This window comes from Rhyacophila brunnea, unplaced genomic scaffold (assembly GCF_057557595.1).
Source record: "Rhyacophila brunnea isolate RB1 unplaced genomic scaffold, BYU_Rbru_1.0 scaffold_5, whole genome shotgun sequence".
Classification (NCBI taxonomy): domain Eukaryota; kingdom Metazoa; phylum Arthropoda; class Insecta; order Trichoptera; family Rhyacophilidae; genus Rhyacophila; species Rhyacophila brunnea.
This window is the reverse complement of record NW_028233170.1, coordinates 31,828,014-31,855,474: the sequence shown is the minus strand read 5'-3', so window position 1 is coordinate 31,855,474 and position 27,461 is coordinate 31,828,014. Positions and strand designations below refer to the sequence as shown.

At 30.0% G+C, this 27,461-nt stretch overlaps 2 protein-coding genes across 5 annotated transcripts in view; one reads left to right on the top strand and one right to left on the bottom strand.

Moving 5' to 3' along the window:
• The window catches only part of LOC147066315 (uncharacterized), a 46,241-nt gene extending 35,908 nt beyond the window's left edge, over positions 1–10,333 (bottom strand). The window contains exon 1 of the mRNA XM_085956042.1: positions 10,108–10,333. The gene's annotated coding sequence lies outside the window, so the exon portion shown is untranslated. The remainder of the gene's footprint in view (positions 1–10,107) is intronic.
• Positions 1–26,498, top strand: part of LOC147066314 (whirlin-like) — a 183,241-nt gene extending 156,743 nt beyond the window's left edge. For 3 of the 4 annotated variants that reach the window (XM_085956041.1, XM_085956038.1, XM_085956040.1), the window contains 2 exons: positions 24,472–24,735; positions 25,930–26,498. In XM_085956041.1, coding sequence (XP_085812167.1) covers positions 24,472–24,735; positions 25,930–26,151 — 486 coding nt within the window. In that variant the 3' untranslated portion in view covers positions 26,152–26,498. Of the gene's footprint in view, positions 1–12,742; positions 12,824–24,471; positions 24,736–25,929 lie in introns of all 4 variants that reach the window. The other variant, XM_085956039.1, reaches the window with a different exon arrangement.
• The last annotated feature ends 963 nt before the right edge of the window (positions 26,499–27,461 follow it).

Genomic DNA, 27,461 nt, shown 5'->3' with positions numbered 1-27,461 from the left:
CAAGTACAAGTTTGAGCATAATACCTAATTCAACAGAAAATTTAAAAATGTTGTAAGTAGATACTTATATAAAAAGTTCTTTTTATCTTGTAATTATTATAACTTATTTTATTAGATGTAAAACAAGATTTTTTTCTACGATTATTTGTTCATGTAAAAACAATTACATTAATTATGACATCTTTTTTTTTGTTAAGTGTTAGTTTCGAGATACTTTTTGAATTTTGAAAAAATCTAACATTTTTTTCTGCCATCTAGCGTTCTTATCTTATTTTGCATATTTTTCTGTGAATGACAGTTGGCAACACTGCTTATTAGTGCAATGTTGCGTCTAGAAAAGCATTTGTTCCAATTAAGGCAGCACGAACACCACAGAAGCATCAACGTTTCCGGCTCGCTACGACAAGCAGCGAGCCCTTTGTCAGACGCCGCGAGTTTGGGTCAAAGCCCACTCTCGTCTCGGCGCACCGGTTCCCACGCCCGCGTGAGCCCGGCCTTACCGTTAGTCCCGAGTGCGAATTGTAACGTGGGTATTATCATCATCGCCATTTTTATTACTTCGTTCCTCCGGCAGGGCTGGTCAGGTGGTCAACGGACGCGCGAACCAGTATTTTTGACACTCCTGCGCGTGTGTGGGTATGACAGCGGCGGAAGTCGAAATCAAAACCACTTTTGAAATATTCAATATGCCGGCAGGAGTTTTTTGTTTTAATGTTCGCTTCGTTTTGTTCACGCTCGGCGGCCGTTTTGGCGGAATCGCTACTTCGTTAACGAGCAAGTGGATATCCTAAATTAATATATGTTAACATTTTAATATCATTCACTAACAGTTCTCTGTGGAAACCCAATAAATTAAATAATTGAATTTAATATACAGTACTTAATCCACATGTTTTAATAACCACGATGGCCATTGGTTTCTCTCCGCCATCATGCCGGCGCTCCATTGGCACGCAAGTGAGACGATTTACAGTCTTCGGACTTTTTTCACGTGTAGCACCCCAGGTCTGCGGATTTTTTAATCTAAATTTGACATTAATACGCAATCATTCGGACGGGAAAAAAATCTATAACTGTTTTAAACATTTTCATTGATTAATTTGTTAATTTACATATTAGAAGATGAGACATTTACCAATTATTTTTTTATTTGTATTTATGGAATTCATAAAAGAAAACGTAAAACTTGTGTTGTTTTCACTGCTATATTATTTTATGCAAGCCAAAATATAAATAACACAAAGTTATAGGATTATCGGAAGACATTACGATAATCGCAACTTTTGACTTTTGACAGCTCAACTTTTTTATTCGTTTGTTGATCACTAGCAGAGCATAGACAAATTGGACGATTTATTGTCCTCGGATTTTTGGCTCGCCAATGGAGCGCTGGCATCAGCCATGTCTACCAACTCAGGATAGCTTTTAGGGACAAATTCCAAAGACTTCGATTTGCGTGTGGTAGAATGTGTTTAGATTAGTATTTTAATTTAAACTATCAGGATTGACTTAATTTTCTTTGGATGCCCGATACGGATTTTTGTTTATGCCAAACGAAACCGGTGACATCATTAATATTATCGTCATTTAACTTTGAATATATAATAAATAACTACTATACAATTTGTTTCATTTAATTTGCATAAATATTTATATATTATATACCTACGTATAAAACCATCAACATTATTATTAATATAGGTACCTACTGTACTACAATTATAATCTGTAACGCGTAAACGAAGATTCTAAATTTGAAAAATAAACTAGGTACACACAAACAAAGCAATCGTTTATTTTAATCGGGTCGTGAAAGAAAATAAATGACAGGATACTCTAACATATCGCCACATCCAATAATATTGACAGGTGGCACTGCCACCCAGTAATTATTTCTAGCTTTTAATATTTAAAAAAACCAGAAAAGTGTTTGTATAGAAAAACTAAAATAATAAAAAAGTACTAAGTAATGAGTTCTAAATAACTAAATCCTATTTAAACATTATATAATATATTTACATACCTAGGGCCATCATATTGAAAGAAAAATTGTCGATACCTGCGCATCTATTCTATACACAAGGCTGTTATCGGCGGCTATCGAGGGTAGTTTATCATATTTATGTATTGAAGTATTATAATTGTTACAATAAGTTAGCCGTCTAATCTGTCAAAACTGTCGCTCTAAAAGTTAACACAGCCAAGAGAGGTGCTGTTAAAACATAGTAATTTTTGACAGTTCAAACTTATTGTAACAATTATTAACCTCCTCAATACATACATATTACGATAAACTACCCTCGATCGCCGCCGATAGCAGCTTTGTGAATGGAATAGATGCACTGGTATCGGTCTCATATCGAAAGAAAGTCTCGATACATTTTTACGGCTATTTTAATATAAAAGCGTAAGATAAGACGTTTCAGTTGCACTAGCATAACCGAAAATTGATTTCATAAAATGTTCGATTTTCAAACGATAGCTTAAATTCAAATAGGTACGACATGAAAACAACTTTAAAATCGGAAGATAAAAAGAAATTTTTATATACTTACAACGTTTTTAAATTTTCTGTTGAATTATTATGCTCAATATGCTCAAACTTGGACTTGATATGATGTAAATAAAAAAACAAACAAATGTATAATACTGAAATGTCATTTTGATTTCCATGGTAACGCACGTATATACCAATAATTTAGTTGCTAGCACCACCCCCTTAGCAACTAATAATAGTCTTTTACTTTTTACGGATTTTTCTGAAATAACTTTCCATACAAAACAGAATTAACTGAAAATGAATTCAATTCTGCTTAAAGATGGCTAAAAGTATTAAAAGAATGCACTGGCATCGTGTTCTGATATATTCTAAAAGTTCAAAATGTCTAGCTAGTCGGGAAGTTAGTTAAAAATTGATTGCAAGATTTGTACTGGACAAACAAGAATACGTGGTAACAATTGGAAGAAAAATTAGCGTTTAATACTTAGGAAGAAACTGTTTATGTCATTCGTCAGTAGTTAAGTATGTCTCATAATAAACCGTATTTCAAAACAAATCACTTTTTAATAAAGGTAAATAGATATTTAGTAAATAATTGATTTAAACAAGTACAAAACAAAAATGACACTTTTTATAACATTCTACCGTACGTAGGTATGTCAAAAAAGATCTAATATAAAACAAATCACCTTTTAATATCCACAGTATCACGTTCCGAATGCGGAGCTCTTTTTATCCGAGAATTTAGGAAACCATTTCTATGGACAATTACCGATAAAAATTGCGCTTTGTCTTTTGCGAGGTTGGGAAAATGTCTCAAAGTACTGACCGTAAAACGAACATAGATTTCACTTTCCAACTTTTTTAAATGCTTAGTAGTGTCTTGCAACAGACACCGGTTTCCGTTTCCTCTGTAACGCACAATGGCCGCTCTCGCAATACACATTACACACTCGTTGTAAAATCATACAAATAATATTATTATGATTATAAAATTTATGCAGTCACGTTGCAACAAAAGATTCTAATCCAAGATGAAAAAGATGTGCGCGGTAGAGTACGATCTTTTAATCCATTTATTAAAACATTTCACTGAAGGATATAATATTATTTATTACCAATAAATAATATGTATTATATATACTTAATACAATGTCTGACTAAATTGGGTTTTCACCTGATATAATTGATACGTCAAAACTATGTAATCGTTAAGCAAATGGGCAATGGTAATATACCTACTCCCAATGATTTTTTCCAACTCACATCGAACCACCTGATATCAAATTATGTCACATAACAAGCCTACGCAAGTGCTGACATCAGTGGCGAAGGGTGGAGGTAGGCTAACAAGATCCGATATAATTAATGGTGTACCTATACTAAACTTTGTCAGTCATACATATTTGTTTTTATTGAACTAAAACTACAATTTTCAGACGGAGTTGGTTAATTTAAAAAAAAATCAAATAAAACCTGCCTAAACCAAACCATAATAATTTGGTATGCTTTGGGCGATCCAACAAAATTGTGTAATCTTTTTCATTCATACTTATTTTGTTTTCGTTGAATTAAGAATAAGTACATATCACATAAGTTTTTTTTTTAATTCATTAAGGCCTGCTTAACCAAGCCATAATATATAAAAATATGGTACTGTTCGGTTATCAGGAATACAGCGGAAAACACATTTTGAAAATACCCGATATACTGGATTATTTGTTAGTTTGGGTTAGATTTGGTCAGGTTTGGTTAGATTAACCGAACAAATAATCCAGTTTATCGGCTAATTTCAAAATGTGTTTTCCGCTGTATTCCTGATAACCGAACAGTACCAAAATATTATATCTATAAAAAATGCAAAATTATGTATGATTTAATGTCATTATTATAGATATTTTATTGATGGATGAGTATTTTTTGACTATTACCTATTATGGAGGGTTTAATTGAATTTTAAAAACTAACACTAACATCATCTGCAAAATTGTACCTAGTCTTAGTTCAATGAAAACAAATAATAATAATAACTGACAAAGTTTAGTATACACTATTAATTATATCTGATCTTGAGAGCCTACCTCCACCCTTCGCCAATGGCTGACATTATGTATAATACAACCAAATCGGACCGACCGCCTGAACAAATCAGAGCATCTGTAGAGAAATAAAATAATTATATGTACCTACATCACTACACTACACTACAAAAAAAATATAATTTACATCTACTAGAAAAACCCGCTTCTTATCGTGCCATCCGACATCGGAGGTCGATCACCATTACGGCGATCTTTGCTCTATCATCTGCTACCCTGAATAGTTCGGTGTAGCTGCACTTGTACCAATCGCGGAAGCACTTAAGCTGCAAAATTCCAATTTACCATCGATCGTTTCTTGTATAAAATCCTTCAATTTACGATATACGCAAACGACTTTGAGTTTGAGTAAATTTTCACTGAGTTAGATCGTCTGCTGAAATACAATCATTGCGAAACGTGCCACAGTTTTCTTATTTCACTTAAGGGGGGACATGCTCGTCGAAGGTCAAAATTGAGTTTTTATTGTATTTTCAAACCATGATCCTGGACACTCCTTAAACGTTGTAGATAATCTATTTATATAATTTTGAAGCCTTATTATCCTTTATAGTTATTTTAAACATTTGATGACTGCATGAAGTATTTTTATTACATAAAATAGTATTCTTTTAAACCTCTCGCTCTAATGTTTTAGAATATAGTCATATTTCGGTACAGAACTGTGCAGTGGTGTTAAGATTTTTTACATTTATTAATTTTTAAACGCATTTATAAAACCATTAGTATAATTTATTACGAGATAATTTTTGTAAAATATTCACGATAAAAAATTATTTTGATAATCTCTGTGATCCCAAATTTGACAAGAATTAGGCATTTTATTATTCAAAAAATCGGCAAGATTAACACATTTGAAGATGATTCTAAAGATATTTATTATAAGCTATGTTTTTGACCATTCAAGTGTGATAAAAATCTTATGAATAATGATTGCTTTATAATAATTATTGACCTAAGAATAAGGTAGTGTTTTTTTGAAATACGCCATTTCTTTTGTCATTCCCTAGTGGTTAAGCTACAACATACGGCCGTAGCCATAAAATGACAAACTATAATTAAAGTAGGGAGTAAAATTATGTTAACGCGCGTGTTTGAACATGTACCTAACCGAATTTTTTTTTAATTTTTTTTTAAACGGTACATGTTCAAACACGCGCGTCAATATCGTTTTACTCTTTACTTCAATTATAGTTTGTCAATTTATGGCTACGGCCGTATGTTGTAGCTTAACCACTGGGGAATGACAAAAGAAATGGCGTATTTCAAAAAAACACTACCTTATTCTTAGGTCAATAATTATTATAAAGCAATCATTATTCATAAGATGTTTATTACACTTGAATGGTCAAAGACATAGCTTATAATAAATATCTTTAGAATTATCTTCAAATGTGTTAATCTTGCCGATTTTTTGAATAATAAAATGCCTAATTCTTGTCAAATTTGGGATCACAGAGATTATCAATATAATTTTTTATCGTGAATATTTTACAAAAATTATCTCGTAATAAATTATGCTAATGGTTTTATAAATGCGTTTAAAAATTAATAAATGTAAAAAATCTTAACACCACTGCACAGTTATGTACCGAAATATGACTATATTCTAAAACATTAGAGCGAGAGGTTTAAAAGAATACTATTTTATGTAACAAAAATACTTCATGCAGTCATCAAATGTTTAAAATAACTATAAAGGATAATAAGGCTTTAAAAGTATATAAATAGATCATCTACAACGTTTAAGGAGTGTCCAGGATCATGGTTTGAATATACAATAAAAACTCAATTTTGACCTTCGACGAGCATGTCCCCCCTTAACGGCTGATAATTATGCACCAATTTTGAAACCGGCTCCCAATTATTATTGACTAAGTTAAACTTCGGGTGCTTTTAATGTGAAACCTTCAAACAAAAAAATCATCCACCAAGGTTCCGATCACGTTCTGTTTCCTCGTTCAACTCGACTGAATCTACCAGTCATAATAATTTGAATTTAAAATTGAAGAAGATTTCTTAACATCGCTTTGAATAATAATTATTATCAATAGCATGTATAGCCTACTAAGTAGTGATTGCTTGCGTTAAATAACATAATTTTAAGTCAAGATCTTTGTTTTAAAGTGCTATTAATATGTTTTACGCAATCATTTAAGACACCTATTACATTACTTTGTGTAACTACATAATGTAATACCTACCTAATATGTTCAATTATCTTTTTATCGCTAGTATAAGGCAGTTGTGGTTTAAATTTATATAATGGTGAAATAAGTAGCTTTCCTAACGCTGTTCTACAAGTTATTTTAATTAAACTAACTCTGTGGTCGTTACCCAATTTATGCTAAGTGCAATGCCTACCTACTGTTTTTTTTTTCATTAAAGAGTTAGGAACATTAGTTAATATTCTACATTTAAACCGACGAAAAAAACCAAAATCCTGTATTTTACAAAACTTACCAGTATTTAAATTTTATTTAATTAAAATAAAATACAATATGTAGCAGTGGCGAGGAGTGGGGGTAGGCTGTTAAGGTTCGACATAAATATTGCACACTAAATTTTGTCAAGCATACTTATTTATTGAACTTATATATACTTAATATAATATTCAGATGGTGCTGGTTATTTTTTAACATTCAATTAAGCCCTGCCTAAACCAAACTACTACTACCTACTGTAATTTAGGTACGCTATGGATGATCCGACAAAATAGTACACACTTTTACAGTCATACTTATTTGTTTTCGTTGAATTAAGAATACATATTACAGATGGTGTTAGTTGATGTTTTTAAACTCATTAAGCCCCGCCTGAGCCAAACCATAATCGATAAAAAATATTCTTCTATCTATAAAATATCTATAATTATGTGTGATTTAATGGCATAACTTTGGATATTTTATAGATATACGAATATTTTTTGTCTATTATCTACAATGGCTTGGATTAGGCAAGTTTAATAGAATTTTAAAAACTATTGAACATTATCTACACAATATTGTAGTCTTATTTTAATGAAAAAAATACGTTTTTCTGACAAAGTTTAGTATGAACTATTTATTTCAGATCTTAACAGCGTACCGCCAGCCTCTCCACTGATATGTAGTACTAGGTAATTCAACTTATTGATATTAATCAAGATCAGTTTAGTCTGCTTCAATGAGACATTTGTAAACTGTTAAAGGTATACAATAATACAGATAGTTTTCTTTAGAGCAGGTATACGTTTTATAACTTTTTACTGTTGTGCATTCTTTACTATTATTATACTGATACGTTTCTTCGCCTGATTACCTCTCATAAAAAATTAGATCAAATGATATTTACTTGTTTTAATATAATAAATAAATAAACAGAATATAATATATGTAAAAATAAATATTTTGAGAATATATCATTTTCATCCTAGAGCCGGAGTGCAAAGTTATGAAGCATATACTCTACGAGTTGACGATTTCCCTTTGAAGCGGACGAAAGAGGTCCTGGTTAATATTAAACAAAGTAGAATTGCTACTACAAATAAATATGTTTTATTTAATTTAATACAATTTATTTCCATCAAGAATTATTGACAGTTTCCCATACATAGACCGTGGCACCGAATCACGAATTACGGTGATAGTGCTAGTTATTGATTTACTTTTAATGCAAAACAGCAACCCGTTCGCAATAAAAATGAAGATTTTCGATTGCATATTATTTCGTACAAATTATTACCATTGATTTCAATTTGCAACAATAATTTTCTACAAATAGTTTCCATATTGCATTCGAAGTATGAGCATATTATGTAACTCACTACGACCGAAAAAAAGAAAAAAATATTTTAATTTCACACAAAATTATATAGATAACTTTAAATAATTGCTGATTTTGTAAATAACATAAATTTATCAATGACCACAGCTAACTTCAGTGATAAATTAAGATGCCTATAGGGAGTTGTACCACACTGGCTTCATTAATCTGTTTGATAGTGTCAAGCTGTCAATACTTAGTGGTAAAGCATTGTATTAATAAAACACAAATTATGTAGGACTAATTCCACATTATTTAATAATGATCAACACCATTTTCGTGGACTACAGTTGAGAACATCCTATCTATTGAAGCCTCTGATACCCGGCAATGTCACTATTAAATTGTGTGAAATAAGTAACCACGTACTACGTATCGCGTTTTTTTTTTAATTAGTTAAGATTGTTTTAATTAAGTTTATTATTTTGTGACAATCGGACTAGCTATCGACTAATAAACAAACCTGTTTAATATAATTTATTTTATAGTTTTATAAGATAAAGGGATAATGATCATTTTTATCAGACATTTAGATTCAATATAAATCGAGTAATTAAGATTTTATTTTATTTCCATTCCATGTCTATAATATTATTCCATTAGTAGTCTGCTATATAAAGTTTTTTAAATGCTATAATTCTGTGGTTTCAGGGTAAAAGTGTTTAAGTCAGTTTGGTTGCAGCTGTGATAATCGATTTTAAAATAAATCACAGTTTGTTTTCAAAATACTCTTGTTTAGGTAATTGGTGTATGTATCTCTTTTTATTTCTTTTACATTATATTATATGTATATTTAAGTTTTTGATATTTTGTTATATTCAATATTTTGAATAAGTAAAATGATTTTCTCAATTCAAGCTATTTCTACAAAATAAGTTAAAATATCGATGTATTTTGCTCACACGTGACAAAATCTATGATATACAAAAAAGCACAATTCTTTACACGCATTGGCATTAAGATCTTAATTTTGTTAAACGCGACTTAATAACGTTTACCATACAACCACAGAATTTATGAAGTACCTAATGTAAGTATTAACTATTTGAGGAGGTTTGAAGCCCATGAAAGGATCTAGATACAAAGGGCAAAAACTGAAGGGAAATTATAATAAATATTATTAATAACCAAAAAATCTTTCATTCCGACGTTATTTCATAATATAATCTACCAGACGAAATGTCACTGATATTGCAATACATGGTATATGATAATTTTAAACTAAAAAATAAGTACGTAGGTGCATAGTTTTCCATAAAAAACCCTACCACAATTCCAGAATTACAATAGTATTATAATATATATTACTCTTAATAGTAAAGTAAACTTATTACAAACTAATTATAATTGTTTATATTATTATGTTTAATGGTTTTAAGTCTCTTGGAAATGTAGTATATTTGGAACAGGAAAATCATCATATTTCTCTCATATTTTATATTGTAGTAAGTACTTATTTAAAAGAGAGTAATTTTATTGGTACATAACAAAAACTCTACTTATACTTCATAAAAAACACAAATGAAGGTTGTGGTCATGATATTGACGTGTTCCTTCATTTATTTTTAATTTGAAAATTAATCGATCAAAATTACGACAACACCAAGATTTTTTACTTATTGTACATTGTAGAATCATCAATGATATTTTTAACCTATCGTGTATAAATATACTAATTAAATAGTCAAGTAATCGTGTACTCACACCTGTGTTGACTTTCTCCGAGCCGTACAATGTTCGATTACTTGTAAAACTTTGTATTGTTTTTGTTAAACTGTTTACTTCATTACCATGTTATTATCGATATGGTAAAACAAAACACTGTGGTCCGATGTTTTTCTACGATAACGACACACAATCGACTGTTGTTGGAGTGAAACTGACGTAAAATTTGTTGTTGTCTCGCGGATGGCGCTACCTGCTACCTGTCGGTGTTGCCCCCTCCCCTGCCGCGCTCTTCACTCTTCTCGACACCTGGTGGTTCCATCACCCGCTGCCCGTGCCCGCCAACGCCTCTCATCAACAACATTGACCCATTGATACAGGACCAGGTGAGAATTAAACATTACATTTTTTAAACATTAGGTTTTTTGTCATTACTTTTTTTTAATTATTTATTATTTTAAAGCTTGTTTATTCCAACCCCATAGTCGAATCTATATAATTTCGACATACATAGATATTCACATGGGCGGATCTTATTTATTAAACGGATGGATAGTTTTTTTTTTTGCAGAAATGGTATTTTGTAAAATATATTATATTCAACATAATTCACCCCCAATACAAAGGCATGTGAAAAACTTTTGTACAAAAATGATTAATATAGACATTTAGTTATATAAAATTATATCATCCGTTCAAATTGTTTTACTGTTCAACATTTATTAAAAACACAAAGAAATTAAATATTTTTTTAATTTTAATTATTCATTTTTTAGTTTTTCATTTTCGATTAGTGTTTCAATGTTTCAATAATAACATAAATAAGCTTTTTGAGAAAGTTTAAAGTTTACACGCCTAATACCAATGCCGTCTATTAATTATATATAAATAGGCTGGGGCACTGAATTGTGAATTACGTAGTGCACATCATTAATTATTATTTTAGAATGTAATGCAGTAACCTGTTCGCAGTAAATAATGATTTTCGATTGTAATATTTCGTTTAAAACAAATTAACATATTACCATTTATTTTCTAAAAACAATTTACCATATTGCACTCGAAGTAGGAGCAATAATTAGCAAAACTGTTTATAGTAGTATCGAAAAAATCTGATTAAATATAAAAGTCATTGTAATATTTTTAAATCCATTCCGTATTGATAATAAAGATAATAATATACTAGATCCGCCCTTGTTATATATTATATACTACATAGTGTTTTAGTATGGCTCGTTTTTTTCAGTTCTAATATTATTATACAATTAGATTTATTTAATGACATCGAATTAGCTATCTCATATCGGCTAAATTTATTACATACCGTAGATAACATAATACCTCAACATTAGCTCCGATCACAACCAAAGTATGCTAATATCGCATTTATTTTTAAATGAATAGAATATATATTATATTAATTATTAGGCCATACTTATTAACGAAATTTGAATATATTTAATACATAGTTAATATACCCAATCCTATTAAAGCATCTTAAAATATTTAAACTGTTTAGATCAGAAAGTATGACAATGAAAACTTTTCCACAAAGATTTTTTTAAATTAGTAACTGTATGTTCTTTAGTTTGATAGTTAGCTATTCTGTAAAATTCGTTATATTATTATACAGTGTCTGTCACTTCATTATATAAATTCATTATAAATATTTATTAAATACATAAAAAAATAGAATTGTACCTACCTAGTATTTACTACACTAATTAGTTTCTTTTAATTATTATTTTTTTTTCTCTTCTTCGGATATCATCGTCATTTGAAAAGAAAGCATAATATTATTTTAAATTATTACATTTAGACGATACAGCCTAACAATAATTAATAGTTGAACATGGCTTTCTTTTATTTATATAAAATATAATCTCCCTTTATAATAAAATCATAAAATTATATATCGGGTAGTTACATATGAATAAATTTAACATGACACAATATTTCGCTTCGCCGTCGCGCTTATCAAGTTAGATTCTGTTATTTATTATAAAATCATAATATTTTTTTAACGGTTACCGGTGATTTCTTCGAAGTCAATTTATTCTTCGAAAATAAACCTTAGGCAGTACAGTAGTTGTTTGACAAGGAAACTAACTCTTCGAAAATAAAATTAATTCATAGTAAAAATTTACAATAACCAAAATCCTTCACAATAAGTCACTAATATCGACATATATTTTTTTTAAATAACGCATAATATAAATAGTTCATATTTAAATAATTAAGTTTTGTATTATACCTATACCTACAAATATTATTTACAAAATATTATTTTATTATTAATGCATCTTGTTTTCATTTCTATCTTTTTTTATCAACACATTTTATTGATCTTTACGAATAAATCACCGTTTTTTTTTACATATTATTATCTACTTGCCTACACATAATTTTAAATCCGAATAATTATATTTTCGAAGAACTGTACTGTCGATAAATTTGCGCTTTCGAAATAATGCATTCGAACCAGAGTAATTTCGAAGAATTGTATTCGTTGGAATCGATTGTTTTCGATGATTTTCCGGCCACGCACAGCTGCAGTCAAAATTAATTTTGTGGGGATAGAGATTTTTGTGGAAGTAGAGATTTTGTCGAAATGCTATCGCGATGATGGTGAGACCTGTCTAAAGGCGCGGCTCGCGGTGTGGTGTGGTTTCAGTGCGGCTACCTCGAAGGGCTGCGCTCCTCACTGGGGGGCTGGACGCAGAAAGTCAAGTCGTGGTACTGGGGAAGACCTCTCGTAAGTCTCCTTTGCCCTGCCGGTGGATCAACATCGATTATTCGCACTTTAATCTATCTACATGCACGCCGAATAGTTGAACGTTTTTTTACTAGCTTCAATAATTATATTTATGTAGCCATCCTGGTGCTGTGTTTGATTTTAATCGCTGGTCAAAACTTCTGTAACTCAAAATATAATCGAACGACTTTGACTTTATACGAAACACATCGCCACTGGAAATTTCAATTCGCTAAGAGGAGCAAACGCGGTGAAAACTCTTACACTCTACTGACATTTTGTAAGTATGTTAAAGTTATAGATAAAATAAATCAAACGTAAAATATAATTATTTATAACCAAATTGCAGCGATAATAATATTGCCCTTACGTAGACACTATTGAAACAAAAACACTCCTTAGCAATTGAAATCTCCAGTATCTACTACAACTATAGGCTATCGTCATTATTATTTTGAGTAACAAAAAATAGTTTTTACCAATTTTTTTATAGTTTTTATATTTTAAAAAATACAGTCTTCACAAAATTATGTTCTTTAAAATGATAATTAATAAAGTACTCAAGAATGAATTATTTTGAATTAAATCATTTGTAAAGAATAAATATATTTTATTTATTATTTTTATAATATGATTATTTGAGTTACGGACGTTTGTACATACTTAAATTAACAATATTGAAATGTTACTTTCTGCAATATTCGACTTGTAGAAAAACACTAAATAGATGAAAGGTCATTGAGTTGACTTTATAGAGCTTATTATATAAGTACGATTACTCTATCAGTATCTGGAGTGAGTTAAACTACTTGTGAATGTAAGCTTTTAAAACACGCACATCAGGTTGGCAGTAGACATACTAGGGAAGAACATTACAGAGCAATCGTTCTTTTTTAACAAACAAAAACCTCTAAAAAGCACCCCATAAGCATGATCATGATCTGGCTCACATTTTTTTCAAATAACATCATTATTCACTGCATTTTTAGAAATTCTTAAAATTATCTAAATGTCTTTTGTAAATTTTGTTTGTTTAGCATTTGTAAAAAAATTTTTGTTCTTTCTCTCGCTTTTGAAAAATCCAGTTTTGATATTTTTGTGTATTTGTTGCCTAAAACATTCAATGATTTAAAAATGTACCTAAACAATATCGGCATATTCTTACTGGACAGTCAAATAATGTATTCATAATGCCTTTTTATGACTAAAGTGACATTACTCTCTTTTCTTACTGAACCTCTAATTTTAGCTGTGATTTGCACCGTTTTCTTAAAAAAGCCTTTTTTTGACTACTCCTACACAGCGTTTTTTTAAATAAAATTGTGTGTAGTTAGTTAACAATTTTGCTTATTCTTTTTCTAATTTGATTGATTATTTAGAAACTTTCCCTCGTGCTCCCTATAAGTATTTTTTTACAGAAATTAAATAGGTATAAACCATCTACAAATATAATATTATGCATAACGTCATTTTCTACACAAATTATCGTAAACTGCTACCAATCCAAAAGTATTCTTTAATTACATAGTTCTAAAAATCGTTCACATCGATTAGTAATTCGGGTATTTTTTTAAATCTATAAAACATTGCCTCACATTATTTAATCTTTATTTCATAATTTATATTACATACAAAACTAGCATTGATGTCAAATATTATTTGATTTAAATATATATTACTGTCGTAATACACAATAATATGAGTTTATAAATTCTTCGTGTGCCATCCCTTATTGAAAGTTGGCTAGCCACCATCAAAGCAATCGTATCTTTATCGTCTGATAAAAATAGGATGGTGGAGCTGCACACGTATAAGAGGCCATCCATGGACTGAAACCATATGCGGTTTAGAACCGTATGCCATACTAAACTTATAATTTCTGTTCATGGAAATATATTTTCATAAAGTATAATATTATAAGAATCTGATCGTTTCCATTTATACCATACACTTACACTTAAAAACTTAATAAAAATATTATATTTTCATGAACAGAAATCATAAGTTTAGTATGACATACGGTTTCAGTCAATGGATGGCCTCTAAATCACCAGTTTAAAAAAAAATAACGTAAAAGATTTCGGTGAATGTTGGAATGGATTCGCAAAGTTGGTATTAACAATTAGGCCATTAGTTTGCGATTATCATCTAAGTATCAATTCTATAAAGGTTCATTTTAATCGGAAAACATAATGATCTAATTCTTTAATATATATATAATTAATAACTTAATATTATATAATGGAAACAGGGTTTATTTAGATTCAGATATTCGGAAATATTTTATTCGTTTGTATGTATGCCAACTTAAAAAAACCTGTGTTCCATACTAGTTGACCAACCTGAAAATATAATATTCAATGTTGTTCAACTATCAAAAATCAAATAGGTATATTAACATGACGTTTGACGCGTCACGTGACTGGCGCTTACGATAATCTGACCTGACATTGACGACATACATAATAAAATTAAAAATTGACACAATATAACCCGGTTAGCATCTCGCCACGGTTGTCATCCCGCAAATGAATCAGAGGTAAAGTAGGGAGGGGTAAGTGACTAAGAGATCGGCCGCGAGAGACTTTCTTCTAGTGTTATAAGATTTCACTTTCTCCTGTCCACACACGATAAGGCCGCCTCGCCCCGCCATGTCGCGGTCTGTCGCGACTTGTAATAAAAACCAATAATCATTTCACCACATTATAATAATAATTACTATTATATATTACTGACATATTATCTACACCTGAGTAACAAACATTTTTTTTATAACACGTAAGATGTACATACATAGATAATAATTATGTAGTTTCTATTTATACAATTAATAATTATAACTGCCTAAGGCCATGGCTAGATGATCAAATAGGTAAACAACACAATTATTTTTTATACTTCTTTCTCTTTCACAAGACATGTTTCGTAAAAAATGAAAATATACTAACAAAAATAAATTGTATTATTCATATAATTTTATATTTCCACCAGTGATGAGAAACCTTTCTTTTGACAAATTAAATATCAAAAACTTGTTGATATTTACTTTTTCAAATTATCGATTAATATTTTACCTCAATAAAATCATCCCCGTTGGCCGCTGGTTGCTCATCCCTGGTTGACAAAAAATAGAAAAAAAACTACACATAAAACTAGTTTTGCTTTGTCGTTGGACTATAAGTACATTATTTTTATAGTATCCAACTAGGGCTCCACCTACATTAAAAAACAAAAAAAACTGCCAATCAGGCATGGAGGAATATATGTTTACAGTTTACAGGAACAGCTGTTTCTTATAAATGTATTACAAGTCATTAGTAATAAATATTCGATATTCTTATTTTCGACCGTATTTTGTCGCGAGTCTGGCAAATTCGGATGTTGTATTTAAATGTGTGTTTTGACCTAATAGGTTGAGCAACTGACTAACATCCATTTCTCGTATTTAAAAAATGTTAATAGGTACAACCTCCACTCTGTAGAGGCCCATTTGATCTTCTTAAGATCGAATATGGTAAAACATCCTAATTCTCTTTTTTAATAGGAATATATTATTACTTATATAAGTTTTAATATGATAATATGGAATGCTTGAAGATGTACTAAAAGATATTTTTGCTAATAGTAGGTGTAATTGTTAATGTTAAATAGTTAACATTTTATAAAAGTCTATTCTCCGTTGAAAAAAACTATCAACACTATTTTTAGATAGCTACCATCTTTTAAACTAAATAATAGTTACATTTTTAAATCGCTACCTGAAAGAAACAGTGGGATAAGTCAAAAATACAAGTTAATTTATAAATTAGATAATTGAATTTTAGTGTTTAATATATGATAATGGTAAGATTTTTTCTATAACATTATTAGCAGTGGGTTATCTCAGTTCTCACACTGTTGCTTTGAAATTACATGATAATTTTAATAAATTCAGTAGAATTACATTTTTTTCAGTAATCGATTAGCATACTTATCTCAAAATCAACTTTTTCACTTTGTCTCACTGTTGCTTTCCGGTAGCGAATTATATACAGTACAATTAGTAAAAAAAGTACATTAACATGTTCACTCCTAAACATAGTATCTCCACAGAGTGTAGATTTTTTTAAACATACATTTTACCAGACACAATTATTGGTAGAAAATTCACCCATCCCATGGGGTAACCACGGTATAATAATAATTAATTAATTATTAAAGCTCATTTTTTTAAATCTCAGGTATACATAATATGTTAGTATAATTCCAAACACCAATCACTTCACGACTAGCATTTTTATCAATTTTTAATGAATATCTCTATTTTACAATAAAATTAGTTTTAACTGAATTATAAACAACATAGTGGTAACAATGCATATTACCTACTTGCAATAACTCGGTTGACTATATGTATATATAATATATATATATACAGAGCAGATAATTGTTTTTGTTTTTAAATTATTTTTATCACCTTTCTTAACTCTTTAATATTTTCCCAACACTTTATTTTAATTTAGCAATTACTATTCATTTTATCATTTTACACGTTTTGCCAGAAATAATTAACTTAATAGTACTTATTAGAAATTAACTATAGCACACATTGTAGACATAATATTATAGACAATTTGTTAATTAGTTTCAGCAATGTTTAGGTACTTAGTTAGTTATATAAATATGCAAAGTAGTCAGTAGAAACTGCATAGATATACCATAAAACCACAGAGTAATAATGTTTACTAATTATAATTTAATTTTATTGATTAGAAACTTTTGTGTATTTTCAATGTGACATTTACAAGAACAGCTGTATTCATAAGGAAGTTTCGCCGTAAGGTGTACAATAAACGCTAATAGTAGGTATAATATTAGTACGATGTTGCCAGGATATAATATTATATTTTATTCGATAGGATAGGCGCCACGTAGACTGACTCGAATTTTCCGAAAGCTCGCCACGTATATTACGTCAATACAGCAGCATAGTAATTTGATACCTGGGTATTATTAGATATATTTACAAAAACATCACACTCGTTTGTTTCATTCACGCTCCAATTAATGTTGTCTTGTTTTTAATAATATTTGGCAACAAATGATTCCATTTGCGATTGATATTGTTGACATTACATCGTTCAAATCGACTAAACTATCGTAAGAGACAGTGACTATTTTGATAACATTTTACAATATAATACAAAGCTACGTTTATGTTGTACAATGGTAAGGAGCTATGTTAAGGGGATGAGACATACCAGCAGATGCATCTAGCGGAAAAATACGAAGCTGGCAAATTGAGACATTTTTTTTGATAAATGATGTTAAATGATAAATGAAATCTTATTTATGTAAGGTCCCAATATTTAAGCTCGATTTGATATAAATAAAAAGGATTTCAAATTATACACATTTATATTTTTTGTAAAAATCTATGTTTTTTAAAATAGATATAAAAATATTAAAACTATGAATTAGTCAAAAATCTAAACGGCGAAAATTTGACAACTTAATTAACTAAATTTTAATAATAAATATAACCATAAAAATAATGTAATAATAACGTAACATATATACCAAATATGTGACAAATTCACATTTTTTTACAATTGTTAGCTTATCTTTGACTTTAAAAAAAAACTTTTTAATGTTTTCAGATACATGTATATTATCAAAACAAATTCTCAAATTGCTAGCTTCGTATTTTTCCGCTAGGTTCTCTGTTGGCATATATGACCCCCCTTAATGAGTAAAAATTGAATGTGAAAATAGGCATTGATTATCTCACGTTATTGAATGCATTTTCTAAATAAAAGTCATTCATTTGCATATACATAAACCGCATATTATCATCTTTGACATGTTAAAACCTCCAATGTGACAATTTTGTCAAATTGTTTTTTTATTATTATTTTCTATTCGTTTATATTAGACTGCAGAGTTCAGTATAACTCTCAATAATCTATAAAAAGTAAATACAATTAATTATAAAAACCTTCGTTGTAACACGTCTCATTTTTTAACTGTAAGATACTTACAAAATAAAATAAGTCCTACATATCTCAGGTAGAAAATGTACTATATTATGTATATTGTTTTTTTTTGTAGTTTTTTTATCTATATTCTCTTATTTTATTTTAACAAGAAATGGACAGCTTACATCATTAAAAACTGATTATTTATTAAATATTATTTTCCAACAAAGAATTTATAGTAACGAAATTTATTAGATACCTATCCTGAAATCATTCTACGTCGGATTCGTGCTTTCGATTTGCTACAATGCCTATTTGAATGTTAGCAAACAATACTAATTGAAAGAATAATTTGTTGATGTTACTATCTGTTGTTCTAATATAACAGTTTTTGTATATCCTGTAAAATTTCAATTTTGTCACATCGGAGGTTTTAACAACGCAATAACGTTATTAAAATAATTGAATTATGAATATGACTGCTAATTTAGACGACAAACGAAATAATACAAATCAAAAATATAGAAACATGTTCCTCCAAAAGAGTTGTTGATAATGTATTATTACGCCGGTCGCACACAATTGCTAAATATCAAACGTCGATTGCATACCTAACGGAGATCTAATAAAATATTTTCGAGTGATACCCGAGGTTGACGATCGTTAGAACTTAATGGGAAATATGATTATACTAAGACTTTTATCATGTCTCCCACAGCACCATTTATTTTCTTACCCATGCCGTTGCTAAAATCTCGCCTGAAATATCTAGTAATAAGCCAATCCAATGTCAATCGCCATACACCTTAGCCCAGAGCTTGTAGAAAATGTTGCCTTCCCCAAAAGGTATTTATATAATAATTATTGCGAGGAAAAAATGACGATCTGATTTCTTACAATCAGTGGCGGTAGAAGGAACTCGCTTTATCAAAAAGATCTAAAATCTCAAATAGTGTTTCTGAGTGTAAAAAAAATCCTTACAGCACATCTGTACACGCACATCTATCTCGTACTAGCATTTTTTTAGGGAGCAGATCAATCATAAAATACGAACAAATTTAGTAATAATACGAGACATACGTAGGAACCCTAATAATTCAATACAATATAAATAAATCTGTAAATTTTATACAAATTACATTATATTTTACTAAAATTAATTTGATAAATTTCTATCTTAGGGACCTATTTCAAAATAACCGTTAACGTAGTACCTTAAACTGACCGTTTTACAATAATTATTATTCTTAGAAATTCCTATTGTACTATATTAAATTATTACGATATATTATGTACATTGTATGGTTACTGTGTTTTACATTAAATTAGTAATATATATATTGTGATAGTCAGACATAAAGTAAATTTTTGTAAAAAAAAAAATATAATGATTACTAGACTAAGAAAATTAACAGGTTATAGAAAATTGTATTTTTTTTTAAATATATTATTGTATTAGTTTGTTATGTATTTTTGGATATTTTTCGAAGCACGCATATTTAATTAATTGAACTGAGTCATTTTAGTAGTTCGGTGTGTTTATTTACGCAAGTGATTAATTATTATGCATCTTTGTCGCATGGTTTTAAAAAAATGTATTTTTCCACTGTTGTTTAATTATTAACGTGACAAAATCGTTAGCTATGAATAAATAAATAAATAAATGGACATCTTCAACACTCCTTTCCCTAAATGCATGCAATACTTACACATAATTAAACAGTGTCAAAATTTTATACCTACTGAATGATGAAATTCTCTCATTCTTTTACATTATATAATATATAAATTATTATCATAAAATTACGAGAGCTCATTAAGATAAATATAAATTTGAATTGTCCTCAAAATTCTTTGCATGTATAGTCTGTATTCTATAAACTAGCGTACACGTCACACGAAAAGCATTGTGCCATCGCGTTCAACTGTTACAAGTTTTCAATGGGAGGGAACGAGATGGATGCTGAATCGGGGGGAAACCGGCACGCCAGCTTATAGAAGACAGACTCTAGTGTTTTAGGCCCAGATAATTATTCCTAACAGGCTTAACCACTATTTGTTTGTTATGCGTTCTACGTCTAGCCTCTACACACGTGTAAAACGTAGCTCCAAATGCCATAAAATACCGCTGCGTTTTATGCGTGCGTTGAACTAATGCGTTTAACGCATCGAAGAAATTAAGCCTAAACGGATTATATTACGTCTCAATTAGATTAGTTGTGTTTAGTGTGTATTTTTATATATATGTAATTTCCGTATTAAACTGTGTAATCTATTTCACGATAGTTTAAATACAATCTTAGAACATATTACCTACCTAAATGTAATAAACTAGTATCACCTATCAATGTTGTTTAGAATTCAGTATAACGTCCTTCATTCGCTTATTCAGTAGGTAAACTATTCGTTTTAATTTTTCACAAAAAAATGTCATAAAATGTTACGTTTCAAATGTAGTGTCAACAAAAAATGTTAATATTTAATTTCTTATCAATTGTAAGTACATAATATTAATTACTCAGCCTATAGGCCTGTTTACACGTGCTTAGTGCTAATCATTAATAATCGCTACTCGCACTTATACCGTCACGTATAAACAGGCTGAATTATTATAGTAATAACCAATTATTACTACCTATTCGGCCTGTTACCACGTGTCGGTATTGGTGCGAGTAGCGAGTACTAATGATTAGTACTAAGCCCGTGTAAACAAGCCCTGTTTCGTTAGAATGTATTAGTAAATAAATAATTAACTTACTGTAATATCTGTTTTTGATACATTTCTCATCATAAAGGTTTGTATTCTGCTGGACTAAGGAAGACTCTTTATCAACATCATTGACTCTATAAACATCAATATTTAAAAATATTACTTTATATTCATGAACAATTTATGAAATGAATGAAATACCTGTTCAATGTTGCATGTCGTGAGATGAGAAATTAATTACTTATATAAAAAAGTAATTATTACCTATTATCTTTAATCACGATATTTTGAGAGATTTAAAACACGCAAATTTACATGCATTATTATAAAATCGCTCATTAGTATTCATTTGCACATACCAAGAGAAAGTGGTTAAGATAAATAAATTTATTGTTACCTCAATTTTGCTTAGCATTGAATATAACATTATTTTCAGTGTGTATTAGATAAATAATTATTGTCCTACACTATGAGATGTAGGTACACATTATATCTACATCAGCGCTCAAAATGGAAAATTTTACGAACCGGAGCGCTCGATAAGTTTACAAAACATATTTATCCAATTTTATGTAGATTTTATAAAAATAAGTGTGTTAGATTTTTGTTATATAGCCTATCTAGCCCAGACGGTCAAATATTTTGTTCCACGAGACGGAGCGATAATTTTGGGGATTTAATGAACTAGAATGGCGCTCCGGTCCATTTCGAGCCCTGATCTACATATAGTATTAAAGAATGCAATTAATTTATACATTGCCTCTTTCGTGCACTGAATTTCATATTATTATCGGTTTCTTGCAATAGATACTGAAAAAAATGATAAATTAAATTTTCTTATTGAATAATTGATAAAAACAATCATGTGTGATGCCGCAATGCATTATATTATTATGTTAATTTATTTTTATTACACATAGTGTAAATGTATTTATTTATTGGTGAAAATATAACTGACTTAGGAGGAGAGTTACAATACTACTGACATCTAACGGTGGAATTACGAGGCATGCAAATAAATATTTACTGAATATTATATTACACTTATAAGAAAAATAAATACTTTTTAAATTTAAAGAAATGCCTACTTACAGAAAAAATAATCTCGACTACATACTGAAAATAGCATTAGTTGAGATCATGTTTCAATAGTATCTATTGCCATTCTTTTTAGATTGGCAAAACACTTGAGGATTTTTTTTTATATCTCAGAGAACTACATAATATTATTGTCTTACGTATTTATTCTATACACAAGGCTGCTATTGGCGGCTATCGAGGGTAGTTTATCATATTTATGTATTAAGGTATTATAATTGTTACAATAAGTTAGCCGTCTAAACTGTCAAAACTTTCCATCTCAGTATAAAAGTTAACACACCTAAGAGAGAAGTGCTGTTAAAACATAGCAATTTTTACAGTTCCAACCGCCTCAATACATAAATATGATAAACTACCCTCGATAGCCGCTGTTAGTAGCCATGTGTATAGAAAAGATGCGCAGAGGAGTAAAGTACACATAGATAGTATGTATAGCAATAGGCAATGATGAATATACTAAACGTGCTGCCCTTAAGGACCGGCTCTTAAACAGATACATATGCAAAAATAAATTCAAATAATATACCCATACAATGCTAGCACCATAAGCGAAAAGTTTATCATCTTCTCGGAATATACCTACAGTTCCGTAGGCTTAAGGCTGGCTATAGAAAATGAGCGTGTATACACGCTGTAATTTACAATCATTATACGGAATAATTTTATACATTATACACACTGCCATCTTTCGGAATCATGGTGAAATACCTAACCGAAACACAACTCTTTATATATTATACTTTTAATATTTTTCCAAAAAAAATGGTTTTATTTTTTCATACAAATTCGCGGCCCACCGGATATCGCCATGCTAATGTGTTTACCCGGCATTTAGTATGTTTATAAAGTTTTATTTTTCTATAGAAATTCGTGGCTTACAACCACTCAAATGAATCACGTGCTGGTTTCGAATCACTGATCTTTATATATTTATCAATCAAGCTGCCATGGTATGGTGACCGTATTTTTTTTATTGATAGTTTTAGTGTTCCAATCAATATTATTTGAAAATAATTACAAGATAAAAAGAACTTTTTATGTACAACGTTTTTAAATTTTCTGTTGAATCATAATATAAACTTGACTTGACTAGCTTAAACAATCAAAAAAATTTGTACTTGATAGAAATACTGAATAATGAAATATCATTTCATATTGATTTCCATAGTAACGCACGTATATATTAATAATTTAATTGCAACCAATAATGGTATCGGAATAACTTTTCATACAAAACAGAATTAACTGAAAATTAATTAAATTCTACTGAAAGATGGCTAAAAGTATTAAAAAAATGCATTGGCATCGTGTTCTCTTATATTCAAAAAGTTTCAAATGTCTAGCTAGTCGGGAAGTTAGTTTTAAAATCGGTTGCAAGATTTGTACCGGACAATTAAGAACACGAGCTAAGAAAAACGTTGTAAAAAAACGTTGTAATAAATTAATTAAAATGGATAAAAGTCTATTATGTATTTTTTTATAAATCAATTTACATTATTTTTCAAATTACATTTTATTTAATTTCATGTTTCGTAATTCTGTCACTAGACGTCTCTAATACCAATTACTAATAAAATACTAAATGAAAATAAATCTTCAGCAATTTTTTTGGTACATATCGATTTTCACAGCTCTAAAAATAATTCAATGCTTCATAATAAAAGTCGTTTTGTATTATATTAGTATTGGACGTCACCACAATTTTATCGTACATTTTGTTCTAGGTGATAAATATAAAGCCTCATGTAACTAATTTCTATTTTTTACAATATTCTACGTAAATTTTACTAAATAATTGGTGGATGCCGTGAAAGATGCCGTATGTTAATTCTACAGTTTAATTTATTTTGATGTTAAGTTGTGAATGTATTATTGTATAGGAGCTTGCACACAAGCTATCACGTAGCTTCGACATGAAAGAAGAAGGCGGCGCCCTCCTCGGAGAGAACGGTGGGCCACTGCGAAGGCACCAGTCGATGCAGCGGCTTCCCATCGGAGGCCCCGAACTCCACCCTGCCCGAGTGATATCCGACCATCACGGCAACCTACATATAACTGTTAAGAAGACCAAACCCATTCTAGGCATCGCTATCGAAGGAGGCGCCAACACTAAGCATCCGTTACCTCGGATTATTAACATACACGTAAGTGCATTCAGTTTGTACGACACGGAAGAAATCAACATTAATATTTTCTAAAATTTGTGTCATCAGTGTGAAATAATAATATATTGCAAATTAAAAATGTCAGATGTCACTACTCACTACTAGTACCTATTAGTAAAATGAATAAAAATAAATATTTATTTTTTTAATTACACTATTTTCTTTTACAATTTTTACGTAAACAAATAACATAACACCATATTATTCTAACTCATGATTTTTGAATAGTTGCACCTGATGCAAAATATACCATTGTATGAATGTAAATAGAGAGCACTATTGATAATAAGCACACAAGATATAACAATGTCAACAACATGTTTATGAACAAAAATATTAAACAAATAGATTTCAAATACTTAAGTTATTGTTTATGGTGAAGAGATAGTAGTCTTCGTTGGTATGGAAGTCGTGAGCTGGCATGGAAATATCAGGATAAAAATTACATATTCAAATGAATTTCATTTTATTCACTGGTTGTGGTACAACACAGCTTTATTGATGATAGTGAAGACAAAGTTAGATCAAATTTGATCCACCGAAAACATATTCATTAAGAATTTCACTAAATACAAATACATTTTAGATGTTGCTGAATTGACTTTTGAATTTGAAGTGACCTGTAAAAAATAACAATTTTCTGTTATTCACAGTTACAGCCATCTCGTGAGTAAAATTCGAACTAAGTACAAAATTACACCATATTAATTTACACGTATTACGGTAGACGCTGGCTACAAAGGTCCCAGTATAAATGTATTCATTATTTTTGACAATATTTTTAAAACATAAATAAAATTAAAATAAACTATGATCGTACGCCCTTCAGAATATTACTATGGCAGTATCTGACAGGCTGCAGATTTTTAATGACACACGTTGAATGTACAGCTAAACTCTTACTAAAATCGCTGTAATATCGATAATTTGTTGCTTAGTATTTTATAATTATTCAAACAGATGTCACTGTATGTTTAATTTTTTAGAATATGAGAATCAATCGGTAGTGGCTAGTAATTTGAGTTGAAATTCAGACGAGATAACTCACGAAATTCGTATGTGCGACCTGTCGATCGTGGTCTCATAGAGTGAGAAAACTCGCTGAAGGCATAGAACCGGCTAATGTTCTATACACTGTTACTGGAATGACTTTGCAATTTTGAATGTTTCCAGGAAAACGGTGCTGCCCACGATGCAGGTGGCTTGGAAGTGGGCCAGTTAATATTGGAAGTAGACGGCAGAAGAGTGGAGGGCATGCCGCATCAAGCGGTCGCGCGGCTCATAGCGGAGTCATTTGCAAAGCGCGACCGACAGGACATCGAGTTTCTAGTGGTGGAGGCAAAGAAGTCAAATCTGGAGCCGAAGCCAACAGCTCTGATATTTCTAGAGGCCTAACATCTACTTTCCCTCCCCGCCACCGACCCCGGCGAGCGGACGGACCCGGCTCGCCAGGGAGTCGACCTCACCGCCCACATCACGGAATAAGCTCCACGCAAAGCAATGTGCGCTGCCACATGCTTTTCTAAGTGGACGAACAACTGCGCTGCGCACCTCACTGCTCCATGCTTGGCAACGGTGATAACTTTCTCTTTGTATCATGTATCAGCCGTATCCATCCAATGACTTACTCCATCTAAACAATCATTGTTTAGACTGAAGTGCCGCATTCAATTGAAGTTTGTAATATTGACCGGAATTTAAGATGACCTTGAATAATGTTTTCCTTATTTTATTATTGAAAACATGACAAAAAAAAAATTAAAATTAATCGTAATTGAGCAGTAAATGTAATTAAACATCGTTATTATATAATATTAATAATTGATCTGATCAATGAGGACGAAAATCTATTCTGCTATAAGAAGATATCAGCAGTAAAAAGTGATCAAATCAAATATTGATCGCATTTTGTATGATTCTGCCATAATGCTATTTCCAGTGACGATGGCTTGAAACAAAAGATGGAAAAAAGGGATTGTCAATTAATAGTGGACATAGTGGGCTTTATCAGGCCTGTATCTACTTTACAGTTGACTGTTAAAAGTGGGAAATTAAATTAAATCACACATGACAATGAAACTATAATCAATTATGACCATCCCATATCGCCGGTAGATAAACATCTTTACTCTTTTATATGGAAAATTGAGATTATAAATTAATAATAATATATTGTACTATCGTCTTTAAAATTTAATAAGTGTTGTTTAATATTAATTGTCAATGCTTCACTTTATATTCGGGTCAAATGCACCACACTGCAATTAACAATTATTGTTTATAAGATCACAACGTAATTAATTACCTACAGATAATAATAATTGAGATTGATACGGCTGATATTGAAGGAATGGTTATCTCGCTCTCAAAATGGTGGATTGAAGAGGATAAGCCATATATGGTGATGATCAAAATAATGTTACATTTAAATTTTTAACAATTTCTAAATCAAAATCGATGTAACTTCTATTTTATTAATTATTTTCATGAAGAAAAATGAAATTCTCTCGAATTTTTAAAATGCTCTTACTCTTAAAATGAAAATATTAGTTTAAAGCAGTAGTTAATATAGAGTAGATTTCAATAAAAAAAAAAAGGATTCCATCATCTTTGCATGAAACACCTTTGAATATCATTATTAACATACATATTTTATAGAATTATGCATTATTCTACTAAATCACTTTTTCATAAAGAACACAGTC